The 24,800-nt window shown below is 35.3% G+C and overlaps 1 protein-coding gene across 1 annotated transcript in view; it reads right to left on the bottom strand.

Moving 5' to 3' along the window:
• Positions 1–732: 732 nt before the first annotated feature.
• LOC145721362 (contactin-1-like) overlaps positions 733–24,800 on the bottom strand; it is a 41,722-nt gene continuing 17,654 nt past the window's right edge. The window contains exon 5 of the mRNA XM_081818952.1: positions 733–3,021. Coding sequence (XP_081675078.1) covers positions 2,945–3,021 — 77 coding nt within the window. The 3' untranslated portion in view covers positions 733–2,944. The remainder of the gene's footprint in view (positions 3,022–24,800) is intronic.

Genomic DNA, 24,800 nt, shown 5'->3' with positions numbered 1-24,800 from the left:
AGAATGCCAATGAGAAATAATAATCAGGACACAGAAGATGGTAAGGCAGAACACGGGGAGCCCTGGGATTCAGAAGTTTGGGCTTAGTCCAAATCAGGATTCAGAGAAGGCTTTACCTGTACCAGACCTGTCTGTAGAGTCATGCTTTTATGTGACTTCTTCTATTAGAATACCAGCTCATTCAGGGTTGAACTAGCTGCTTCTCCTTCTCCTTTTCCTTCTCCTCCTTCTTCTTCTTGAGCATTTAGCAGCTTGCTTTAGTGTCTAGCATTAGATTGAGTGATATTTACTGAAATCTCCAAAATTGAAGTTATCTACCAGGTAATCTTATTTCAATGAACTAGCGCTGGTTTGTGTGCACATACACGCACACGCAAGCTCGTGTGTGTGTCTCTTTACGTCTGTGTGTATATTTTTTGTAGAACCTTTCAAACAATTAACTGTTGCTTAAGAAGTAATATTTATTCTGTGTTATTGAATTATAAAGAAAACCTTCTAAAATGAATTTTAAACTTTAGGTAAATTGAAAGGACAGTTGTTATTTCTTGGGTAACAGTAAGACATTTATTTCTTTATAATTTGTTTTCATTCATAAAAAGGACAAAGCACAGTCCTATACTACTCCATTGAAAAAATGATAAAAAATAACTAAAAAAATCAATTCGATATTTATCAGTATCAAATAAAACTACTATCACCTTTCCTGAAATACAAAGAAACAACAAATATGTCTATATCTATATAAAGTTTAATCAAGAATCTTGCGTCTTAAGCAGATGATACATTAGTTAGTTTGACAACAGTTGAAAACTGATGGTCCCAGTCAAATTTGTACAATTGTATGAAGGAGATGAAAAGCTTGCGTTATCAGTGTATGAGAGATTTTAATCTACCTTATCTCTGTCACAAATTTAAAATTAAACAACCAACATCCAAAATCTGTTTTCTTCTTATCTTTCCAAACCATTTCATGCAAAATCTAGCCAGTTTTGCTCTTTATTGCACTACATTAGAAAATAAAAGGTGAGCATGCATTTGGCAAAAGATTTAGTTGTTCTCGATTATATAAAAATGCCCAACATGGGTCACATTGCAAAAGGAAAACCCCAAAGTGTAACAATGAAAACACAAACATTTGTACAGAAGGCTTACAGAGTATTCATTTCTCTAAAGTATGAAGAGATTTTGTTTCCTTTTCAAATAATTAAGTATTTTATGAAATCTGGTCATGATTTTAAGACTGTTGACATACTTCCACTGGGAAATCATCCATTTCACTTATTTTTAAAAAGTTTCATTTTATAACAAAGAGTTGAATGTAAACTAATGAAATATTTATTGATATTTTCATAATGAAAGCTCTAAACATTTACACATAGATATATAGTACAAAAATTATACAAATTAAAGAAAGGGGGTAAAGTGTAATAGATCTATTTTGCTTCCTGTAAATATTTTTTTTTATGAACCTATAAGGTATCCTTTCTAAAAAGATAAACTCTATCTCTAATTAGCTAGCAAGGTTGTGCTAATAAAATAGGATTATACCTCCTGAATCATCAGACATTGCACTATTTCGTGAGCCAGCTAATCCTTTATTACTCCATTTCTTTCACATCCACACTCAAACACATTTCCTTGCACACTATGGAGAATGAAGAAATGTGCATCTTCCTTTTTACAGCTTATGAAAACCTAAAGCACCAACGCTTGGGAGACACCACTGGACAGACACATTACTTGTCTCCCCTGGCCTTCCAGTATGCATACTTTCAAAGTACCATTAGCAATATATTGATTTGGTATTTTTAGCCAGTTTTCAGTATTGCATTGAAGTGGGAAATGAGCTTAAAACTAAATTAAAAAACATAAGGTATACTGTAGTTTTTCCAACCAACAGGTGATTTCTTGATACCTTCAATAATGAAAGGTTTTACTTAGAAATGAAGCACAAAAACAAAGATACTAGAATATTATTAGATCACACTGATATTCACTTAACTGTCATTTATTCCTAGCTGTGTAAAGACTGTCACATCTCAATTAAAAAATGGAAGCACTCTACTTTTCAAAATTCATCATCCCACATATGAATAAATACAGCAATAGGATGATACTCTAGATAAGAGCTGTGATTTTTGAGGTTTGAAATTGATGACAAGAAAAGCATAAAATAACTTCAGAATATAATATAAAAGTAAAGAAAAATCTTCATATGGTGTGTTAACTTTACTACTAAACAACTAACTTAAAAGTATTACTGATTCTGAAAGCCAAATATTTAGAATTTACTTTCTTCCAAAATAAAAATACTGATAACAGGTTCTAGAATTGGTTTTCAATATTCAGAATCTTTTAACTCATTCTGTAAAATGATTTGGTCATGGAATTTATGTCAGAATGTTTCAGTTATACTCTATCGTTTGTCAAGACAACTCAAAATGTCATGAATGATAGGGGCCATTCAAAAATATGCAGGGCCCGAAACAGAGAATAGTACAAGAGACTGTATTACTCTTACATTTACCACATACGATCAACATTTCAACCTCTATTATATTTCACAACTTGTTATTAAGTTTAAAGCACCTGTGTATGGTGATTTTTTACTTTCACTCTACAGCCTATAGTATTGAATTGAACACTGTAACTTGTCCCATTGGATTAAATCATGCAACTGTCACAGAATCAGGTTAAGTGGTTTATAAGGCATATTGGAACGAGTTAAAAATTATTTTATATCCATTTAAAAGTTTATTCTTTTGGATGAAAGTGTTCCTGAATGCCTCAGTCATAACGTGTGTTGTAAATCAGTTGGATAGTTTGTTAAAGTGTAATTTATTTGGCTTTGGGCGGAGCCACAGGAATTGGAAGGAATTGTAGTCATCATAGGGATGAAGGTGTCCTCTGAGCTGGGCTGGGAACAGCAACTGTCACATCACATTCAGACTGCCAAGTAGACAATGATGCCAAGGGCAGGCAGCAGTAAGCCGAGAAGACTTGGTGATAGGGTGGACACACCTGCAGAGTAAACCAAAAATGTGCATATTATTTCATTGAGAATGGCACTATTTCTCATTTACCCTGTTTTGGGGAAGGCCAGAGTATGCAGGCCTAAAAAACAAAAGGTTCCTTTAAAAAAATAATTCTCTGTACTTCAGTGATTTAAAGAAAACAAAACATTTGATCAAGAATTTCGTGTGTGAGAGCAAGTGGCTGTTTCTATAACACGTTTCTATAAATCATTTATGATAAAATCACAAATGTTTATGTTTTCCTACCAGAAGGTGTTAAGTCAAGAAACATATGTAAATAAGCAAACAAACAAATGGGAAAAAAGCACATATGTAAGCTGTTAAAAAATAAGATAAAAAGATGTAATAATGTTACCTGGTATAAAAATATCACGGGTACACTGGATAGATTTTACATAATTTAATATCCCAATGGTTTTAAGACATTTAGGTGCTTACAATGATTTGAGGAATATGTTGTTGATAATAGTAAATAATCTATTCAAATTTTTATCTAAGGAAAAAAATGCCCTGAACTATTATGTTATGAATTAAAAATAAATATGATGTAATGTACTATGGACTTATATTACATCTTGGGCTATTAATTATATCTAGAAGGGCTCCTCCTCTGGTCAAGTTTATGGGTGCAGGTCCTGCCCACACTGGAATTCTTGAGAAAAGGCTAAAAAATGGGATCAAGAAGGCACACTCTTCCTTTCCACTCCCCACATCTATTAGGCTACCTTTAAAGAATACACTGTTGGAATGGATGCTGAGCTAAAAAATACAACCAACAGCTCGTAAATATAATAGATTTGTGTCAAGTTGTAGAAGTTAATTTGAAACCTTAAAACCTTATTATCTACCGTGTTAACAGTGGCTCCCAACAGCCCTTTGGAATACTCCTCTTATATTAGGAAGAGTCAGGGCATTTCTCTGGAATCCCTAGTCATTAAAAGCACATTCATGTTCCCCACCGGGTGGAAGATGATCCTATCTACCCACACACCAGTATCTCACGAGTGCCCTAGTGCAGTGTTGAGTGCTGCATGGAAAATATAAGAGAAGTATTATCAGAACCAGATAAAGAAATAAGCAGCACAGTGAGGGTAGAAAAGTCAGGTAGCTGCTGGGAGAGCATTAATGCTGCTGCTGCCTAATCACATCATGAATAGCAATTATTCCACTGACAGCGACTATGGAAGCTACTACTTACTGTCCTATAGTCATGAGACAGACACTCGGCTGGCCTTTTATATATATTATGACACCAACACAACAACCTATGATGGTAGGTCTTACTATCCTGATTTTATAGATTAGGTAACTCAGATCCAGGTAAAAATGACTTGCTCAAAGCCAATGGCCAGTAGAGCGCAGAGCCAGGATTCCACCGCAGATCTGCCAGGCTCCAAAGGCCATACTCTCTTTTTGCCACTTTGTGTAGACAGCTTTGGAAAAGGACCAGCTCTAGAAATGCATAAGGACACTCCACTCCACACTTATAAAGGCACAGAAGGAAAATTAATGACATATGAGAAAGCACAGCACCTAAGTTGTTTCAAAGAGAATCTTTGCATTCACATAGTGTTTTTCATTCTATTTTTCTACATAGATATTTTTAAAATATGCCACAGCCCACCTGTTATTTTATTCCGATAAGGTGACCAATAATAAACCTCAATCACACAGAAAAACATTAGTTTTCAATGTTTGACCTAAGTTAAATGGTCTGTCCTGAAGACTTTGAGAATGACTGCAGGGTCTGTGCATTGCTCTGTCCTCTGACCACAAATTACATCAGGGACAGATACACGTTCATGTACTTGCCTGGATATGTGGGTTGGCTCATACAAACGGTGGCCGCAGAAAGAAGTTTTAGTCAATTGTGGATGCCATTTTGAAGTTTTGGTGTTAGTATGAAAACCAAACACAATTTCATAATTTGTGGCTTCAACATCAGGATATTTGATTTATTTTAAATAAACTCTTCATGTTTATGTGTGTTATATTTAATTTCTCTAATGGCTCACGCTTATGTAATTGTGGTCTTCATCTTCAATTCTCTTTCACATTCCAAGCACAAATTAGAGACCTGACTGAATTACTATTTAAAGTCATTTTAAATGTGGGATCCCTATATTCTTGAAGCATTTCAATATATATTGGTTTTATATCTAACAAAATGTGTATCATAATACTGCTATCAAGTATAATGTCAGTAATTATATGGTATGCAGTAAACATATATTTTGCTTTCATATATTTACTGTATGTCAAACATGAACAAGTCATTAATCTTGTGAAGCATTTTTCCCGATCAGAACAAAGGTAATGCCAATTTAGAGTACTATATCTTTTTCATTGCATTTTCTTGATTTTTTTAAACTAAACTGCCCTGATTTATTATTTCTTTCAGGAAGGATTCCTGCTGGAGAGAGTTATATATTGAGAAGGGAAATTCCAATTAAAAGTTAAATAGTACTTAATCTTTGCAAGTTTTACAATAAGTAGAGAACCATTCTAGTCAGTTTTAAATACAAATCTCTTTTCTGATGCTTAAATTTGGACACCATGGTCCAATCCAAATTGCTACTGCTGATGATGCTATAAGACAGAGAAGTTTCTTCTTGTGGTGTTACTTTTTGTGTTCACAACTATTAATATCTCTAGATTCTGAGGAGGAATATATCCAAATTGTATTTTCAGCTGTGTTGACTAAGACCAAGTGCAGTACATAGTGAGTACTTGACTCATAATATTACAATAATTCTTCCAGCTATAAGACCTGAGCCTTTTCTGATTAGGAGCAGAAGATGGGAGAGATAGCAAAAGGGTAGAACAAGGGGTTTTAAGGAAGAAAGCAAAGGAAACCACTTGACTTGTAGTGGAACCCCTGGTATTTCTTTACATTTTAGATTCTCTCTGTTGCATAATCTCTCTAACTTTTAGGGACCTGGGGAAAGGAAGGGGATTACCCATTCCCATTAATGCTTTTCCTCAGGAAATCATTTTTTCCCTCCATCAGAGAGATGATACTAAAAAGATGCATCAGCGCCTGGGTGGCTCAGTCAGTTAAGCGTCTGCCTTCAATTCAAGTCATGATCTTTGGATCCTAAGATAGAGCCCGGCATCAGGCTTCCTACTCAGCAGGGAGTCTGCTTCTCTCTCTCTCAAATAAATAAATAAATAAATACTTAAAAAAAAAACACGTATCAAAAAGGCATTTATTGGGGTTCCTGTCTGGCTCAGTCAGTAGAGCACATGACTCTTGATCTCAGGGTTGTGAGTTCAAGCCCCACATTAGGTGTAGAGATGACTTAAAAATAAAATATTTTTTCTAAAAAAAGGCATTTATTTTACTGCTCTGTCCAGAGATCCTCCAATTTGTCTTTCAGTCTTATCATTTGCTCTGGCTTAGGGAAGATAAGATGGTTGATTCCCCACTGCCTAGAGGCATGCTTAATATAAATTCAGTGTATTAGGTGCATATCAGTAGATGTTTGCTGTTGAAATTTGTTGAGTTCAAGAGAACTCTTGCTGGGATAGCAGCAAGTTTAGAGAAGTGAAAGAGTGTAAGTCTGTCTGAGACTGAGAGTGAAAAATCAGCTCAGATGGAAAAAGAACAAAGCCACATGTCTTTATTCAGGTTAGTGTGACACACACAGATAATGCTAACTGTAAGCTTAACCTCGAGATACTTCCAAGGTCAAGCCACAGATATAAAATGCCATAACGACCCCTTCATTGAGTGGCTAGTGCTGTGTTACCCATGATGCCCAGGACTGCTTTACTTCCCATCTATTACTGGGAATACTCAGTCGCTCAACCACCCTCCCTTCATGATGGCCCCCAACCCTAGTTAATCCCTGCTTCTCCTATCTCAACCTCAGAAACGGCAGATCCAGAACTGATCGCTACCTCCCTTAGAACCCCTTCCAAATTCTTCAGCAGGAACTCAAACCTTACGTAAAAAGCTTCTGTTTCCCACTTGAGTGGTGTTCCACGACTGCTCTGGCTTGTTTCTTGCTGCATCCAGTCAAGTACAGGTAGTCTGACTACCTATCAGACTTTTGTCTGGTTTGTGCTTGGTCTTCGGCTGTTTAGGTTTTCACAGAATGAAGAGGCAAACACGAGGATCAGTAAGCAGGTCACTGTCCTGGTAGGAGCCATATGGGTGTCCTGGGAATAGTAGTGTGTGGCAGGTAAGAGTCAGGCCTCTGGGGCTGAGAAAAGAAAGCAAAGTCCAAATCCTACCTCTGCCTTTTATTGGCTTGGTAATCTTGAGCATGTTATTTAATATTTTTAAGCCTTAGTTCCTTCAACTATAAAATGAGGATAATAATATGTCTCACGGCCTTATTGTGAGAATTGAGAAGATGCCTATCAATGGTTCTTATGTATTTTTTAGCAGCATAACCTTTCTTTAGAAGCAATCATATGTGGAAGTTCATTACTGAAGTAGGAAGGAAAGGGATGCATTATTCAAAGATCTGGAATTTCAGCAGTCATGATAATTACATAAAGAATGAGCTAAGAAATTTAATAAACCACTGTGGCTGGGTCTATTTAAGATTAGCATTTCTGACCTTATTTATTTGTACAGTCTGGAGCAGGAGACTACCAGCCTTTACCTCCTCCATGTTTATGCTAGTACTCCCCCAAACCCGTCACTCCATACAACATGTGGGGGTCTGCTTATCACAGTTTGAAAGCAGCTGCCTTATGTAAAGCACTTCAGAAAATGCATGGCTAACAGAAAACTCCTATAAATTGTAATAATTCATACTCCATTTGATGCTGTTTATTTCTTGCTATAGACATCTTGCATTGTATTTTTTGAAAATAGATGAGTGGAAAGCAAAGCAAAACAATACAAAAAGCAGGTGTCCCCTGCATATAACTTATATTTGAGACACATGTCTACTTACTATTCTCCAATCATACACATTTCCTTTTAAGCACAAATATTCCTAGAATGTCCTTCCACCTATCAAGACTGGGCATATTGAACTTCCCTGCAGTGGTCTAGCTCAAGTGTTATCCCCTCTGTGGCACTGTAGTTGGGATCTTTGGTTTCAAGTAACAGGAACCCAACTAAAGAGCCAATGTCATACTGCTTTGGAACAACTACAACCAGGGATGCGAACCCCTGTGTCTTCCATGTTTCTGACTTTCATCTCTTCTTCCTTTGCGTATTGTCTCAAATTCTCAGACAGAATTCCCCTGAAGATAGACAAGAGCTCCAAGCTCACAGCCATATATTCTCAAGAGCAAAAAAAGATGACATCTTTTTACCCAAACTCTAGTGAGAAAACTCTTAAGGAAAGATTCTGATTTGCGGAGTCTGGGTCACACACCCTCCCCAGACCAATGACTATGGCTGAATTAGTGGATTTCTGTGATAGAACTAGCTTGGAACTGGTTCTCATCCCTTAACCAAGCACTGTGTCCAGGGAGGCAAGGGAACTTCGGAAAAAAGTCAATGTTCATTTTGATCTCAGGAGGATTTGTACTTTCCCCAGTGAAAGAGCTATGGGGATCAAGAAGTAAAGCAAGAGTTCTGAGAAAAACTGAGAATACACTTCAACTAAAAAGTGCAAATGCACACTGAGTCACCAAAAGCAAAAGAGAATAATCCTTATCTCCTAAATTTGTTGACTATGTAAGCTTTTTGTCAAGAAACATGTCACAAGAATAACATTCTGTCCATAACTTTGTAAAATGTGTTTTGTGGTAATTGGAAAAGTATATTTCAGGTAATTGCTCACCTCTCTAACTTGCCTTCCTCAACTTTTACACACTTTTCTAATTGTTTGAGACCAATCAAGATAAGAAAAGCAAGTGATCTATTTAGCTATTGAAGACTTAAGGACCATTTATTTCTGTAAACTAGTCGCGGTAATGGAGCCATTCTTATGAGTAATCATTGAAAGCCACTCAGGATAGGTGTAGCATTAGATGCTGTAAGCCTGGAAGCTACTTTTTTGGGGGGGTTGGGTGGAGTACATAAATATGTATGGTTATATTTACTCTAAGATCTGGAATTTCAGCAGCAGTGATAATTACATGAAGAATGAGCTAAGAAATTTAATAAATCACTATGGCTGGGTCTATGTAAGATCACCATTTCTGACCTTAATTTATTTGTACAGGAAGACCAAGAAGGAGTTTGTCATTTTACAAATTCAAACAATCATAAGGATTTAGTCTGGTTAAGTAGTGGTGAAGAGTTTTGTTTTTGGTTAGCCTAAGCAATTGGGAATTCTCCATCTATCTTTTACTAGCTATATACCCTTTAGTAAATTATTTAATTGTATCTGTTTCTCCACTGGATTATTGTATTATGTGGGAAAATGATGTTTATTTTTTAAATCATGTGGCAGAAATGGGTGAAAACAAAGGTTAAAGGAGGAAGAGCTGTTTCTGACTTTGAGATAAGGAAATGTAACAAAGTCTGGATGAATTTTCTTACAAAGATAATTAAAACAAAATTTAAGCAATCCAATTTTCTTGCAGGACTGAACACCTGAGTAATGTGAAGCCATTGAGGCAAAAGCAAATTATTTTAAAATTTGTCTTGAACATTGGGATTTCATGAAAATTTTGGTTTTGGTTGATTCATTTCTGGAAATTCCACCCTATCTTTTTTTCTTCCTCTTTTATGATTCCCTTACCCCACCACCCCCAGATTCCCATCCTGTTCTTCACCTTGTCTAAACACTATCAATAATGAGGATCTAGAGTAGAGCTGAGGTATAAAACTGAAAAACTTATAAAGCAGGACAGTTTTACTTGCCTGAAACCTGGCATAAAATTTGCAATATAATGCCTACAATTCAGTGAGGTTAATGTTAAAATTTCCTTTAGGCCATATACCAAAATTATTTTTATAAATTGTCTAGTGCTTATTAAAATTAGAGGAGGTGGCTTTTTAGAAAGGTAGTTAGTTGGGTTTGCTCCAGTCTCTGGAGGAAAATGTCGAGACATGTTTCAATCTTAAATCAATTATTATAAGCATTAACACCTGCCTTTGACAAAATGAAGTAATGGATATTTAACCCAGTTGGTTTTAAGAGTTTCTGGAAAAAAAAAGAACAAAAGAGAAATCAGAAAATAAAACAAAGCAGACTTTTTCCACATATTTTTCCTCATTTTCTTTTCTTTAGATATCTATTTTATATGGTGTCCATGTATATCGGATTACTTATTTTGCTTTTGATAATTTTATTTCTTTATGTCCCTTTGGATTGGAAAATGCTAAGCTATGTGGAGAAGGAGAAAGACAGCCTAAGGCCTACTTCCAATTCTGTCAATAGTTAGTTGTATAGCTTTAGGCAAAATAACATTTGGACTTGAGATGTGGCTCTGAGGATGGTGTGATCTTTGGCTATTTTACTTGTCAAGGATGTGGATTTTCCTTCTGGAAAATGATAGGGTTCAATATTATAAGTCCTAAGTTTCCTACTATGGTCATGAGTCTATGATTCTAAGCAAACCATAATATATTTAAGAATATCAAGCATTGAGCCATAAAATTTGCAAACATTTGACATATTTCCCCTCATTTATAATAATCAAAGTTGATATTAGTTTATAAAGACACATTAAAAGTTTGATCATGTAAGTGATAGTGGCTTTGATGGGTTTTTTCAAACTCATGCAACCCACTAATCTTACTGCTCCTACTTGTTTGGCAGTTTTAAACCCATACGCCAAGCAAAATAAGATTTTTTTTTTTTGGCAGGGGGACACGGTTTGCTGGCAGCTTATCCTGCCAGTTGTGTTCTTTCCTTACTGTTGACTCTGGCCCTTCCCAGGTCAGAACACTAGATTGCCAGGATGAATTTCCTCTTGAGAAAGAAACACACATTTCCAATACAGTGATGACCAGTTCTTTGCTGGGAAATATAAGAGTAACTTCTAACTGCCTATTGATCAACAAAGATATGTGCAAATAACCTAATTCTGATATGATTTTGGGGCAAGATGAGACTATAACTATGAGGATCTTTTAAATTAGCTTACCTACTTCTTTAGAAATGCAAGGTGATGTTTTCACCAGAGCATGAGACTCCACATTAGAAAGAATTCTACTTGAGTATATTTGCCCTCAGTGCCCTATTTGAATATATTTGAATTTATTTGCCCTCACAAGGTCCTTAAGCACTCAGAGCCTCCATTTCCTTATCTGCAAAATAGGAAGTGTAATACATAGCAGGGTATTTGTGCTAATTAAGTGAAAAAAAAACAATGATAAAAATGCATAGTAAAAGTTGTCTGATAATTGTAAATTTGAAATATGAAATATAATTTTTTCATTAAAACAATTCTTATTTCATGAATTTTTAATTTATTTAGAGAGTGGGGGGAGGGGCAGGAGGAGAGAGAGAAAGAGAATGTCAAGCAGACTCACTGAGCATGGAGCCTGATGTGGTTTAGATCTCATGACCCTGAGATCATGACCTGAGCCAAAACCAAGTCTGTCGCTTAACCGACTGAGCCACCCAGGTGCCCCTCATGAATTTTTCATAAGAATATACTGAGCCTGGGGTGAGACAGAGGAGACAGAGGAGACATGGGTCCCATTCTACCAAATGTGCAACATGTGTATAATGGATTTCATGGGTTTATTGTTTTCCAACTTGTATAAAACCTTTAACAAATAGCATTCAAATTCTTTATTTGTGATTAATTCACAACCAGAGTCAGCTTGTTAGATCATCTTTACATTTGGCTTTGGAAATAGCTATTAGAACATTCTTATATGGCTAGCCCTGGCTTCGTGGAATGCGTTAAACTACCACAAGAATTAGTTTTTCTCAGACTTGATTAAAGTTAGAGAGACTGGGACTTTATTTTTTTTTAAAGATTTATTAATTTATTTGGGAGAGAGAGTATGAGCAGGGGGAGGGCAGAAGGAGATGGAGAATAGAGAATCTCAAGCTGACTCCCCACTGAGCACAGAGCCCAATGCTGGGTGATCCCATGACCCCGAGGTCATGACCTGAGCCAAAATCAAAAGTCAGTGGCTTAACCGACTGAGCCACCCAGGCGCCCCAAGACTGGGGACTTTGAATGACTATTTTATTTTGCCAAACTCATCAAAACAAATATTAAATTATCTCCTCCTCTGCCCTGACCTTCCCTTTCCTTAATCAGTTTTTGAGATAAAAGGACAGCAAGTAGAGCCAGAAAGTTTAAGAATTTGTATGTTCCCCTTGCTAGGGCTAATGGGTTCCTCTTTAGTGCTAGGCTTCAGGAACCCCTTGAGTACATCTGTGGCTAAAACTTTCTAGACATTTTCAGGAGGTAAGGATACATGACTTATTGGGTTTACTTACAGAGGAAGAAAGACCCCACAGACAGTCTTGCTTATTCTGTAACTTTGCCTCTTTATGCTTTTGGAAGACCAGCTAGCATTTTGGCTTATTGACAATAAAGAGTAAGAGTAAAACCTACTCGTCCATGACAGTCAATTTTCCTTAAACTTACAACTGTTTCCAATAAAAAGAAATCCAAACTAAGGGAAACAGGCAGATATGTCTTCCCATAAAGCCCACTGAATCTCCTCAGTTCTTCTTTAAATAAATTTGAGTAAATGATCTTCTGCTTATTTTAATACTCATGTTCAAGGTCAGGGTGGGGCACAGTGTTTGTTTTTATGTGAGACAATGGAACCCAAAAGTCTTACTCTTATCATGTGGCGGGATGTCATGCACAGAGTGTCACTTTGTAAAGGCATCCCTAAATTTGTAGGAAATATGACATATTTCTAGGAGACACATATTTGCATGTCTATTTCAGTATCAATATTTGTGGGACAAATCATTCCCCAGTCTTTTAAATTTGCTTAGAATAGCAGGCCCTTCAAAAAGATGAGCACTATGAGGATAACATAAAACATACTCTGTCAATTGGTTCTATGAGCCCCAAAATGAGAGTTGTGTCCAGTTTCATGTAACTCCTTTGTGGGACCCTAATCAGTAACAGTCACTCAAGTGGCTGGCCTGCCTGGAGTAATTTCCATTTCACCTGGCTAGTCTTATTAAAGTATAGATTAATTTCTATTTAATTTTTAGCTCTGCTTTTCTTTTTAAATAAAATCTTCATCTAAAAATGAGGAAAATTCCAAAATTTAAATATACAGATAGTAATGATATGAGAATAAAAAGGACATTTATTTAAAATTATTTCGTTGATTTCTAAGTTTTCTGGATAGTCTGGCCCATCATATATCATCAACAAATATCCATTCAATGGATTGTTTTTATTTTTTATAATTTATTATGTGCCAACTCGGTTCGGGGAAGTTTGTAACATGTTATTTTGCTTAATTCATATAATACACAGTTGAAGTATGCATCATCATCCTCATCTACAGATGAGGGAGCTAAGGCTCAGATTTGCCCATCTAGCGAAAGTAAAATTGGGTATTGAACTGGAACCTGATTCTAACTGCAGGGTTGTTTTCCTTATCCCACGGATGCTTCATGAATATCTCTTAACTTACTATGGCTAGAGAGTACAGTGATCCAACCTCCCTAATGTAATGAGCTGAGAGTTGGAAATTACTACCAATATCTAAACAGCTCCATAGCAAAAACAGTCAAGGATCCTAGTTCTCCATTGGTTTCACATGGTGATTCAGAGACACAACTACCCTGGAAGGTTTCACAGGGTCAAACTGTGAACAAGGTCCCATTTGATCTTTCTTGATTCATCTTTGCTTTGGGGCTATGACAAATAAGTGACTCACCTCTTAGAGGTAGTACTTTGGTAGTTAAGATTTTCTGTCCTAATATGAACCTGAACTCATTTGTCTGACCTTGGGGCCTCACTGCAGGATTCAGTGTCATCCATCTACCGGCAAGGACTAATTGGTGCCTCTCTGTTTTCCACATGCACATAAAGCTTTTATAAGAAACTGTCCAAATTCCTTGACTTTCTTCAACTCTTATAAGGATTACAACCAGCCAAATCTTCTTCTTGCACTTCCAGAGGAGAAACAATTTCTCATCTGTTTTAACAACTGTCTGAAACATATAAGGAATTACTGGCTGAAACTCACCACTGATTAGTCTAAAGATTTCTAAGTTTGTGCTTGTTTAGCTTCTCATCCAGAAGATATAAAATAATCCAGTCACTTTGGATGGTATCTACATGGAATTTTCATTTGTTTATACATTTTTCAGAATTCTTTCTCTTCCCAGAAAGCTCACTCTCAGTCTTATTTTCACATGCTAAACTCCGAAAATTTTAAGTTCTTTTCAAATTCTTTAAATTCAAAAAAGTGGAAAAAAAGATTGGCTTTCATCACTTCCGCAAGGAGTTTATTTTAAAAATCAGCAGAGTAGTTACTCCTTGCTAACCCCCAGGAATTCTGGGATATTCTTTAAGAAACCATTTTGTTTATATTGAACAAGCCAAATTCCCACACAGTGAGTGGAAATTGAAATTCTTTCAACATCTGTCTATTCCTACCAATAGTGCCAGTTTTCTTCTAGTCATTTCATTATAAAATTTTTGGAGTTATTACTGTCTTTCTTCCCTTAATACTTGTGCCTTGTGTCTTTATGCCTCTTGACAGTGTCTTTTATATGGAGGGACTTTTAGACATTGATTGATGCTATACCAATATGTTTGAAATAACTCATAATTAATTTTCTAGGTATTGAGACAATATTGTAAAATCTAGAAATAAGTTTGAGACTTATGATTTGTTTTGAGATAGTACGTCTTACCTGGACCGCCGTACCTCTTGTTTACCTGATCTGGTTTTTCCATGTTAGAGTTCTTCAGAGTTTGTCACAGAACCATTTCTCTCTCCCTGTATTTTCTCTGTTCTATCACTGTCATTATTCTTATAAAATGTACCTATCCTTCTGAATTTCTGAATTACTCAGCTCAGTCAATGATGTTGCCGTGCATTTAATACTACTCATAATAGAAAACATAGAGTCATTTGCAAAACCCTTTTACCCTCAATTTTAATATATCAACTTCATCACCAAGTACAATTGATTCTATCTCCAGTACAACTCTAGAATCTCTCTGCTCCACTCTACTGCCTCTGCCTTAGTAATTCAGGACCTCATCATCTCTTATTTAAACACAAGAAAAAGTAAAACATGAAGAAAAAAAAAACCCCACAAATTCAATCTGCCCCTTTTTCGCAGTCTGAATATAACCTATACTCCAACTATTTCTACCTTACCATCCTTTTTGAATGTCACATCCCAAAATGCACTGAAGAGGTTGCCATTTTTATGTGTTCTCTCAGAGTCAACGTTTGTTTCCTTGGACTGGAACCCTCTTTTATGCCTGGAAAATTCTCACTGATATTATAAGATTCATCAAGAACACATTCTGCTAGGCTATATTTCAAACATAGTTGTTCAAATATCAGAGAAGTTATTAACTTGGGAAAATAGCCACAACAGAAACATTTGCTACAGGAAATAATTCCTAATCTTTAGTTTTAAACTTGCAATGTTGCATGTATTTAATAAAAATGGCTGAGGGCAAGCTATTAAAGACATACTGTTCACTGACTATACAGCATATCAGTATAGAAAATATAATCAACAATAGAGACCAAGTATTTTTAAATTAACACATATAAATGGGAATTTATCAAATTTGCAAAAAAGTATTCCATGATTTGACCCTCTCTAAATTGTATAAATACACTTAAGTACACCTAGAAACTAAAAATGAGTTCTTTAAATATAACATGGTAATTGATAATAATATAATATGAAGACATTATACTGTGTGAAGCACATTATTTATGTCCTAGCTTATAGCATTCATTATTAGCTGCTGATGATTAAATAAAATAATTGAGTAACTACTATGTGCTATTGTAAGTACTATTGCATATATATCAATAGGTTAGTTATAAAGACAGGCAGTTTGTTCAAATAAAGTAAGGAGAGAATAACCATTTCTTTCCTTGCCAAAACAGAGACTGTTTCTGATCATATTCTCACTGTGATTTTCCATCTTTTGTCTAGCTAACTTTGTCTCATATATCCTATGTTCTAAAAATATATATATTCTAAAATGCTAGACATTAACAGCAATTCTTTATTTATAGAAATATATACCTTAGGAAATACTTAAAATTCTGAGTTTAATATTGTCTGTAATATATATATATATGTTTTACTTTTCTTTTAATATCAATGCTGTAACTCCTGGCATTTATTACTTATTTTATCAGTTATAACTTATAACTCACTTTCTTAATCTTCAATTTTAGTAAAATAAATCTTCTTCTAGGAAGAACAGTAACAAGATTTTAAAATAGTAAATAATTTCAAATAATCACACTCTAATAAAAAAGCATCCTCATTTTGCATTTTATTTTCTTTGAGAACACAATGTAACTTTTTCCCACTCTGAGGAAAGAGAATTAACACATAAAATTCAAATATAGAATTATTTCCTTTTTTATTTATTTTATTTGATCATAATGTAGTGATTAAAAAAGTTTCTGAATATATTTAATGGTTGGTACAGAAAACATTCCTTAAAGAATTAGAGAACAATAAGACAATAGAGTTATTGGGGCTCTTACCTTAATGATAAATTATATTCATTTGAAAATTATGCAAAAATTGATAAAAATCAGAATAGGAAAATCTAAGTTAAATTATTGTTTTATTTCTTTACCTGAACCCAAAGTTCTACAAAAGTGATAATTCAACAGATATGAGATAGTATCTTTTTTGTAATGATTTTTAAATATACCTTAGTTAGCTTAAATATATTAAAGATCAGTTAAAATTTGGTAAAGACAGTTTTTCAATCCTAGGAAAGACACAAAAAATAGTATATGGCAAAAAAGATGTGTTCAACCATTAAAAGCATCCTCACAAAAGGCAAAGTAATTAACAAAATCACAAAATAACCAGTGTTCCCAGAAATGAGCAATCTTCTAAAAGACCAACTCTGCATTACTGGCAGAAAAATATATTCAGTGAAAACAAAAGAGACAGAAGCTAAATAAATTTTATCTGTGTAGGACTTTATTCTCTATATCAAATCCATGTTGGGTATCAGGTACTCATGACAGTATATTTATATGTTTGGGGGTTTAGGCAGCCACTTATAATGACTATATAAAAAGAAAGAATGTCCTTTCTTTTATAAAAACCAAAGCTCTCTCTTAAACCTCAAAATATATAATGTTACTACATTACTTGAGGTCTTTGGAAGAATATATATAAGAATTATGATGGCTATATATTTCATATATGGTGGCATTATTTTTCCTCTTTCCAATCTTTATTAAATTGGTTTGCCTTATGTTTTAGGTTTCTCCTTGGATTACAATTTCTTTGTAATCTTAGAATCATATGTGTCAGTTCTCCAATTGCCATGAAAATTATCATACTAAATATGTAAGCACTTTTTAATTGTATCAATTTTTCATTTTTAATATTTTCTCTAGATTTTATTGGCTATCACGTTTTAGAATACTGTCTTTATTACTTTCTATATTTAAAGAATTCTTTTTATCATATTTTAATCATAATGCATGTTAGAAATTTGATACATGTGTTTTACAGTTCTTGAAGGTCCATACATGCTCTTAAGTCATTTATGATCTGAGTTTTTGAGACATTTTAACATAGCAATATTTATTTAGATAATTTTTTTGCTAGTTTAGCTGAGAAAATAAATACTGAGTCAAAATGCTTTGTCAGGTTTTTTGGAGAATAAAATAAAAATAGTTACTTATAAGTTATAAGCTACCTCATTCTGAAAAGGTTTTAAGATTGTAACAAAGATACATAAATTATGATAAAGGAAAAAAATAAGGAAATTGAGAAGAAGGAAAATAAGTTTAGGAAAAATTAGACTAAGCTAAGAGATAATGATATCAAAATAGCAACAACAACATGCACTAATGCTACTACTAATATTATGAATATTTATAAGGAGCTATTTAAAAAGCACTTAATTATAAGATATATTAAGATAAGATATATTACATATCTTTAATTAAAATATACAATGGTCTATATACTTTGCTAGAGGTATGTCAGAAATATGGCTCTAAGCTTTGGCCAGGCAACAGAGAAATAGATCAGTCATTAAGTTCATTATCCAAAAGATTAAGAAACAGGGAATGTGCCCAAGAAAAGCTCTCCTACTTCTGGTCCTCAGACCAGAGAATGGACACAGGTTAAAGGACAGTCCAGCTGGGCAGGTACCTGGGATAACAATCCATCATGGATGCTAACATAGTCCTGGAAATGCAACAAATTAGAATATTAGGAAATTATATTTACCAGAGGGGTTGGTCTTCTTTTCCCCTCCCCCACCCCAAGTCCTTTTCATGGAGGGTGTTGTGTTGAAGGAAGATATAGATATTTAGAGTATGTATGGATAGAACATAAGATTTCTAATAAATGTGCTCTAATAAGTAATATCTAAGTTGCCTCCAGAAGAGAATGGATTATTTAATAGTATGTATTTTTCCTTTTTGAGTGTGTATTGTGTATGTCAGAGAGGGGGAGTGATGTTGAGGAGATGAATTTTTCTAGAATTTAGACAAGTAGTCCTCTTTCACATCCTTCCTCTAATTAGATCTCATCCTTGCCATTAAATATTGTACAAAATTTTCAAGATTACTAATTTAATGTTAAATATTAAATTACCTTTTTAAAATATGTATTTATTAGCCTGGCCCAGGTACTCACTTCTCTAGGTTCAGCCCTACCTGAGGAAATTTTTAATCATGGTTCCTTAAAAGGAGGACGCTGTTTAGCACAGCAAACATATCCTCTACAATCATGGAATATGGTAGTAGATTTTGTGTAATTGTTTTTTGTTTCTGTTCTTTTTTTCTATAATGTTCCTCAGTATAAGCCAATAGCAAAATATCAAAGTACAATTCAATAAAAATTAATCCTATGAAGGTGCAAAACAATGTCTCCAAAAACACAGTTTACCAAAATTTTGGATTGATGAATTCATAAAATGACTGCATCTCTTGGGAATGGATGGAAGGAGGCGTCTCCATAGAGCATGCATTCTCCACAGGGACAATATGGCCCCTATGGAGATGAAGACAATCTTGTGGGGTGAAAAGACCTGAGATATTACAATGGTTTTTGCATCTCCAAAGGACTATTCTACATAAACAGGTATGCCATATAGCTGTGGTATTAAAATGTCATGAGTGGCAAAAGTTTCTAGGAAAAAAAAAATGTGTAAAAGGGCTTATTAGAGAGACAGTAATGAAAAAAGGTTGAAAAACACTGATATGGAGGATTGTCTCTCCACTCATGCTTTTGTTTGGAATTGGGTGGCAAAAGTTTAAAGCATAAGAAAACAAATTTTACGGGGCGCCTGGGTGGCTCAGTCGTTAAGCGTCTGCCTTCGGCTCAGGTTGTGGTCCCAGGGTCCTGGGATCGAGCCCCGCATCGGGCTCCCTGCTCCGCGGTAAGCCTGCCTCTCCCTCTCCCACTCCCCCTGCTTGTGTTCCCTCTCTCGCTGTGTCTTTCTCTGTCAAATAAATAAATAAAATCTTTAAAAAAAAAAATTTTGCTGTATTCGTTTGTCACTCACAGCAATAGTAAGAACCTATTTATCATTTTCTATCCACAGTAATGGGAGGTAACTATTTATTCATTACTTATTAGTTACATAAAAGGTAGACATTGAATCCCATTCTACATATGAAGAATAGACTACACCTTTGCTAAATAATCACTGCATATAAGTAATACAAATATATTGGAATATTATTGGCATCTTGATTAGAAGAGTCAAATTTTGCAAGGTATTGGAAAACCAATTAAGAACCTCACAGAAATAGATTTGTATTTCATGAGCTAGGGAGTTAATAGTAATGGCCAAGGTTGACACAGATCAGACAAAATCCAAATGCGAATATGACCTAGTCTCATTCTAAGATGGAAAGTCACTGTAAGTTTTTGCACAGCTGGCATATGTGAAACCAATCACTGGGGTCATTCTGTTGAGAATAAATTATAGGGTGCTAGCTAAGCACAAAGCAGAGAACAGAGATGTCTGGCACAATAATCCAGGGGAGAAAGCATGATCACTGAACCATGATGGTGGTAGCAGACCTGGAGGTTTCTAGATATATTTTAGTGGTAAAACCAATAGGACTTCTTAATGAAATGAATGTTGTATGTAAGAGAAAAAAAAGTCAAAGATGACTTCAAGGACTATTGGAGATGTTTTGTCAAGATGGGTAAAAATGTAGGAAAAGAAATATGGTGGGGCAGAGGGAAGGTTTACTTTAGCTGTCTAAGTGGAAATAGTGGTTAGTGATTAGGTAGTTGAGTAAATTAAAGACTTGTATTTGAGAGCTTTCAGCATTTAAAGCCTTGAAACTGTATAAGATTACTTAGGGATGAAGAGAGATAAAGATACTGAAGTACTGAGTCCTGGGGCATTTTAAGTTCAAAAAGTTAAAAAGATGGTCAGGAACCAGTAAGGAAACTCTGGATAGCAGCTTGTGAGGGAGGAGGAAAATCAAGAGAAACTGGTGCCCAGAAAGCCGAGGAGGAGAAAGTGATCAACTGTATTAATGCTGCTAAGAGATTAAATAAGGACTGACTCCTGGAATAAAAACATGAAAGTCATTGGTGACTTTGACAAGAGCTTTTTGATAGAGTGTTGGGATGAAAACCTGATTGAAGCAAATTCAAGACAGAATTTGAAATGGTGAAGATGAACAAAATATCTATTGCATTTTGCTCTAAGGAAAATCATAGAACCACACAATAGCAACAAGGAGAGATTTTCCTTTTTTTTTTTTTCTTTGTTTTCCCTTAAAGATGGGCACTATTGCTGAATACTTGTATACTGAAGCAAAAAAATCAAATAGGAAAAAGTAAAATGATGACGCAGCAGAGAAAAGAAAGAATGGTTGAGGCAATACTCTTGGGTTAACAAGAGGTGTTGGAACTGGCTCACACATGGAGAGTGGCTCTTAGATAAGAACACGGAGTTCATTCAGGTTATTAGGAGGGACAGCAAGGTACATATTTAGATGTTGGCTGCTTCTGATTTCTTTCATTTTCTCAGAAAAATAGAAGCACGTTACTGACTAAAGAGGGATGATAGGAAAGATAAGTTGGCAATTTAAGGAAGGAGAAGAGCAAAATAGCTGTCAAGAAGAGAAGAATGAAAGGTATTAGGAAAACCTAGTGGAATGGCCCAGCAGCGCTGCAGTCCTCCTTGAAGTGAGTGGTACTGAATTCAAGGTGTTGTAACCAGTCTTAAAGTTGGGTATTTTTCTCTGGCCACCTTTAGCTTCGGGACTGTAGGCATAGATGTAAGTGGACAGTTGGACTTAATCCATGATATATCCAAGTGAGTATAATGAAGTAAGAGAAGCAAAGAAAATGGGGGTTCTACACACAGGAGTAAGTATAGTATGTGGCTGTGGGATTTAAGCTACATATGAAGAAATCGAGAGAGAAACATAGAAAAAGTGGTAAGATCAGTGGTTTATGGTTTCTGGTGGGTCAAAAAAATTTTAGGAGTCAGAGTACTAAAAAAAATGAGAAAAGATAGGCAGTGGTCAGAGACTAGAGTCTTTGATATCATAAAAATAGCAATAATAAAGTTAGAGTAGAATCATAGGAAGGACAACAAAAATGAGGAGAGTTTTTGAAGGCACTGAGAGGACAGGGCAATGTAAGGATCATCTACATGTGTATTGAAATCAACAAATGTATGACAGAAGTAGTTCTGGAGACAGTCATCTGGGCTCTTAACTCCTCAAGGAATGAGTAGAAATGATCCAGGGGATTGGTAGAAAACTTTAAAAAGGGACAATGAATGAGAGAAGCAGATGATACGGCATTCTAAGCAGGGCTTTTTGGGCAAGAAAGAAGGAGAATACTATGGAGGCATCAAGAAGCAAGAAGGACAACTACCCTGCCAGCAGTGTCCAGAGGGGGTCTGAACAAACTCCAGGAGAAGCAATTAGAGCAAGGTTTCAGATGCATTAAGAAGGGGAAAAAGGAGTACCTGGGTGGCTCAGCCGTTAAGCGTCCGCCTTTGGCTCAGGTCATGATCCCAGGGTCCTGGGATCGAGCCCCATGATCAGTGGGGAGTATGCTTCTCCCTCTGCCCCTCCTCCCTGCTCGTGCTCTCTCTCTCTCTCTCAAAGAAATAAATAAAATCTTAAAAAAAGAAAGAACGGGAAGGAAACATTCAGTGAAGAGATGAACACTATAGGAGACTTTGCTGATGACTGGCAATGAATTCCAGAGGGCAGAGTGGGAAGGTTTTTCGAGTTAAGTATCGATAGAAATGGAGTCAGAAAATGGAGCACCCGGAACTGTATTAATCAAGGGTTCCTGGACTTCTTTTGGTTAGTGCCATAAATGCGACCTATGGGCATGATTAGACCTGAGGGTCTCCGGGCAAATAGTGTTGGGGAGATGGTAAATGTTGGGGATGGGGATGCACAGAGAGATCTTGGCAAGAGCACATAGAGTTCTGCTTGTATTCATGCACATAGTACAACAGAAATCTGTATTTAATCCGAGTTTGGATTTGGCCATGTGAGGAGCATAGAGGGAGAAAAAGGCTAAGTATAGATAAGGAAGTGGTTTTAATTAGGAATCTGAGGGAACTTTGGACATGAGTGGAATGAGTGATAAACAAGCAATAGGTTGAATGCGAGGTCCGGGTGGGAGATGGTGAAAGAAATGGTGGAGTCGGGAGGAGATCTGAAGGAATAAACTAGAAAAATAAGAGTTAGTGGTCAGAAAATAAATGCTTAAAATTAAATTTTTATTTTTTTTTGCAGTTATTAGTCATATCAAGAATTGTGAGGATTCTAGGCCTCTTTGTGTGTCAGAAACACTTTGGCAGACTGTAAATCTCTTGAGAATGCTGCAAATAATGCTTTCACATACATAAAATATAATACATAGAATTAAAGGAAAACCAAGTATATTGAAATACATTTATAAAAATATCAAGGAAGCAAATATATGTTTATTATATTTATTAACACATTAGTGTATTTATTAGCACATTAATTTTTATTATTATTTATTTATTTATTTAAGAGAGAGAGAGAGAGAGCACACAGAGGGAGAGGCAGAGGGAAAAGCAGACTCTCTGCTGAGCGGAGAGCCTGACGTGGGGCTCGATCCCAGGACCCTGAGATGACCTGAGCTGAAGGCAGACACTTAATACAGTGAGCCACCCAGGCCCCTTATAAGCACACTGAAAACAAGAACTAAGATCAAGTCTAATATCATATTTTTGAAGAAGTGATAGTGTAACAGCTGAAATATTATATAAGAATATCTGTGGATGTTATTGGTGATAGTGATTTATTGCTTCAATTCATATTTGAAGGGATAATGAATTTGATTTAAAAATTAGTGAAAATTACCATTTATTTTTTCTCATTCAAGTTTCAGGGAGCACTCGGGTTCTAATTCACACTCAAGTCTGTGAATTCTGTCTGGGCTGTGATCATGAACAGGTGACAAGATCATCAAGAAAGAAGAATTAAGAGGCCAGGGCATTGGAAGGATCATCTATCTACACAGATGTTGATATCCAAAGAATTCACAACTTTCGGGCACATCTGGACTTTGAAGCATCGCCTGTGGGCTAAGGGTCTCCAAGCTAGTCCTCTGTAACACTCTTCCTGCTTCTTACGGCCTGGTGACTAAGGCTGGTGATTTGCTTTAGAGCTGAGAGTCAATTATATAGGCCTGGACTGGTAGGTTATCGAAGAAAGACAACTAGCTGGAGAAATTCATACACTTGGAACATGTTCTAAATGATTTATTTCCTCTTGGTCTGGCTCATTTTGCAGAAGGTGACTGTAAAAAGTGCCTCTGGAATGTCTTTTGTTTCACTGCCTTGCTCTCATACTGTGAATAATCTACTGAGGGGCCTGCTTCTAGCCTTACCTAACTTTGGGAAGTACTTTGAGATGTAAACATTCCTTTCATAAATCACTAAAGCTGGTCCCTAAGGTAGTATCAAATGGACCATTTTAATATGTTGATATATCACTTCCCAGTTTAAGTGTTTTATATTCCTTCTTATTATAGCATTAAAGGTTTCCAGTTCTATTTGTGAGAGATTCCCAGGGATTTAGTTTTAACAATGACAAACTCACTTTCTTTTCTAAATAGTTTTAATATTTGTGTTACTGTGGGCAAATATCAAGCCTCCAGAGCAAAAACTTAAAATTCAACTCTCTTTCTCAGCACAAACAATTATATTTATATTTTCCTGAGAAGGTTACAAATTTCAACATAGCCTATAATGGTCCAAAGGAAAATTAATTTTGAAATGGTGTTTTGATGGCTGATGTGTATATCATTAAAGATAATATAATTATTTTAATTCACTTATTTGTTGCTTTTATTTAAGGAGAAAATATAAAACAATATCCCATGATTTGAGGGGAGGTACATCTGTCCTAATATTCCTTCCTTAGGATTATAGAGTATTTCCACTCCATTTGTGTGTAGAGAATAGATATCTTAATGTACTTTTTATGCCACTAATGTATTGAGCTTACTAATAATTAGTTATACATATAAGATATGCCATTGCACAAGATTATTCATTTTCTCATTACCAATTTATTGATGCAAAATATTATGACCCATCATAAAATTTGTTGAAACTTTATAACTATATTCCAGAAAGCTTGGAATTATGCAAACAAGATGAAAAAATAGATTACTATTTAGTAAAACTGGAATTTTGTTCATATCTAAAATTCAGAAAAATAAAGCT

The sequence above is a fragment of the Leptonychotes weddellii genome, chromosome 5 (genome assembly GCF_054177405.1).
Source record: "Leptonychotes weddellii isolate Sample4059 chromosome 5, ASM5417740v2, whole genome shotgun sequence".
In the NCBI taxonomy this organism is placed as follows: domain Eukaryota; kingdom Metazoa; phylum Chordata; class Mammalia; order Carnivora; family Phocidae; genus Leptonychotes; species Leptonychotes weddellii.
The sequence above is the reverse complement of the archived record's forward strand: the minus strand, read 5'-3'. Positions and strand labels throughout refer to the sequence as shown.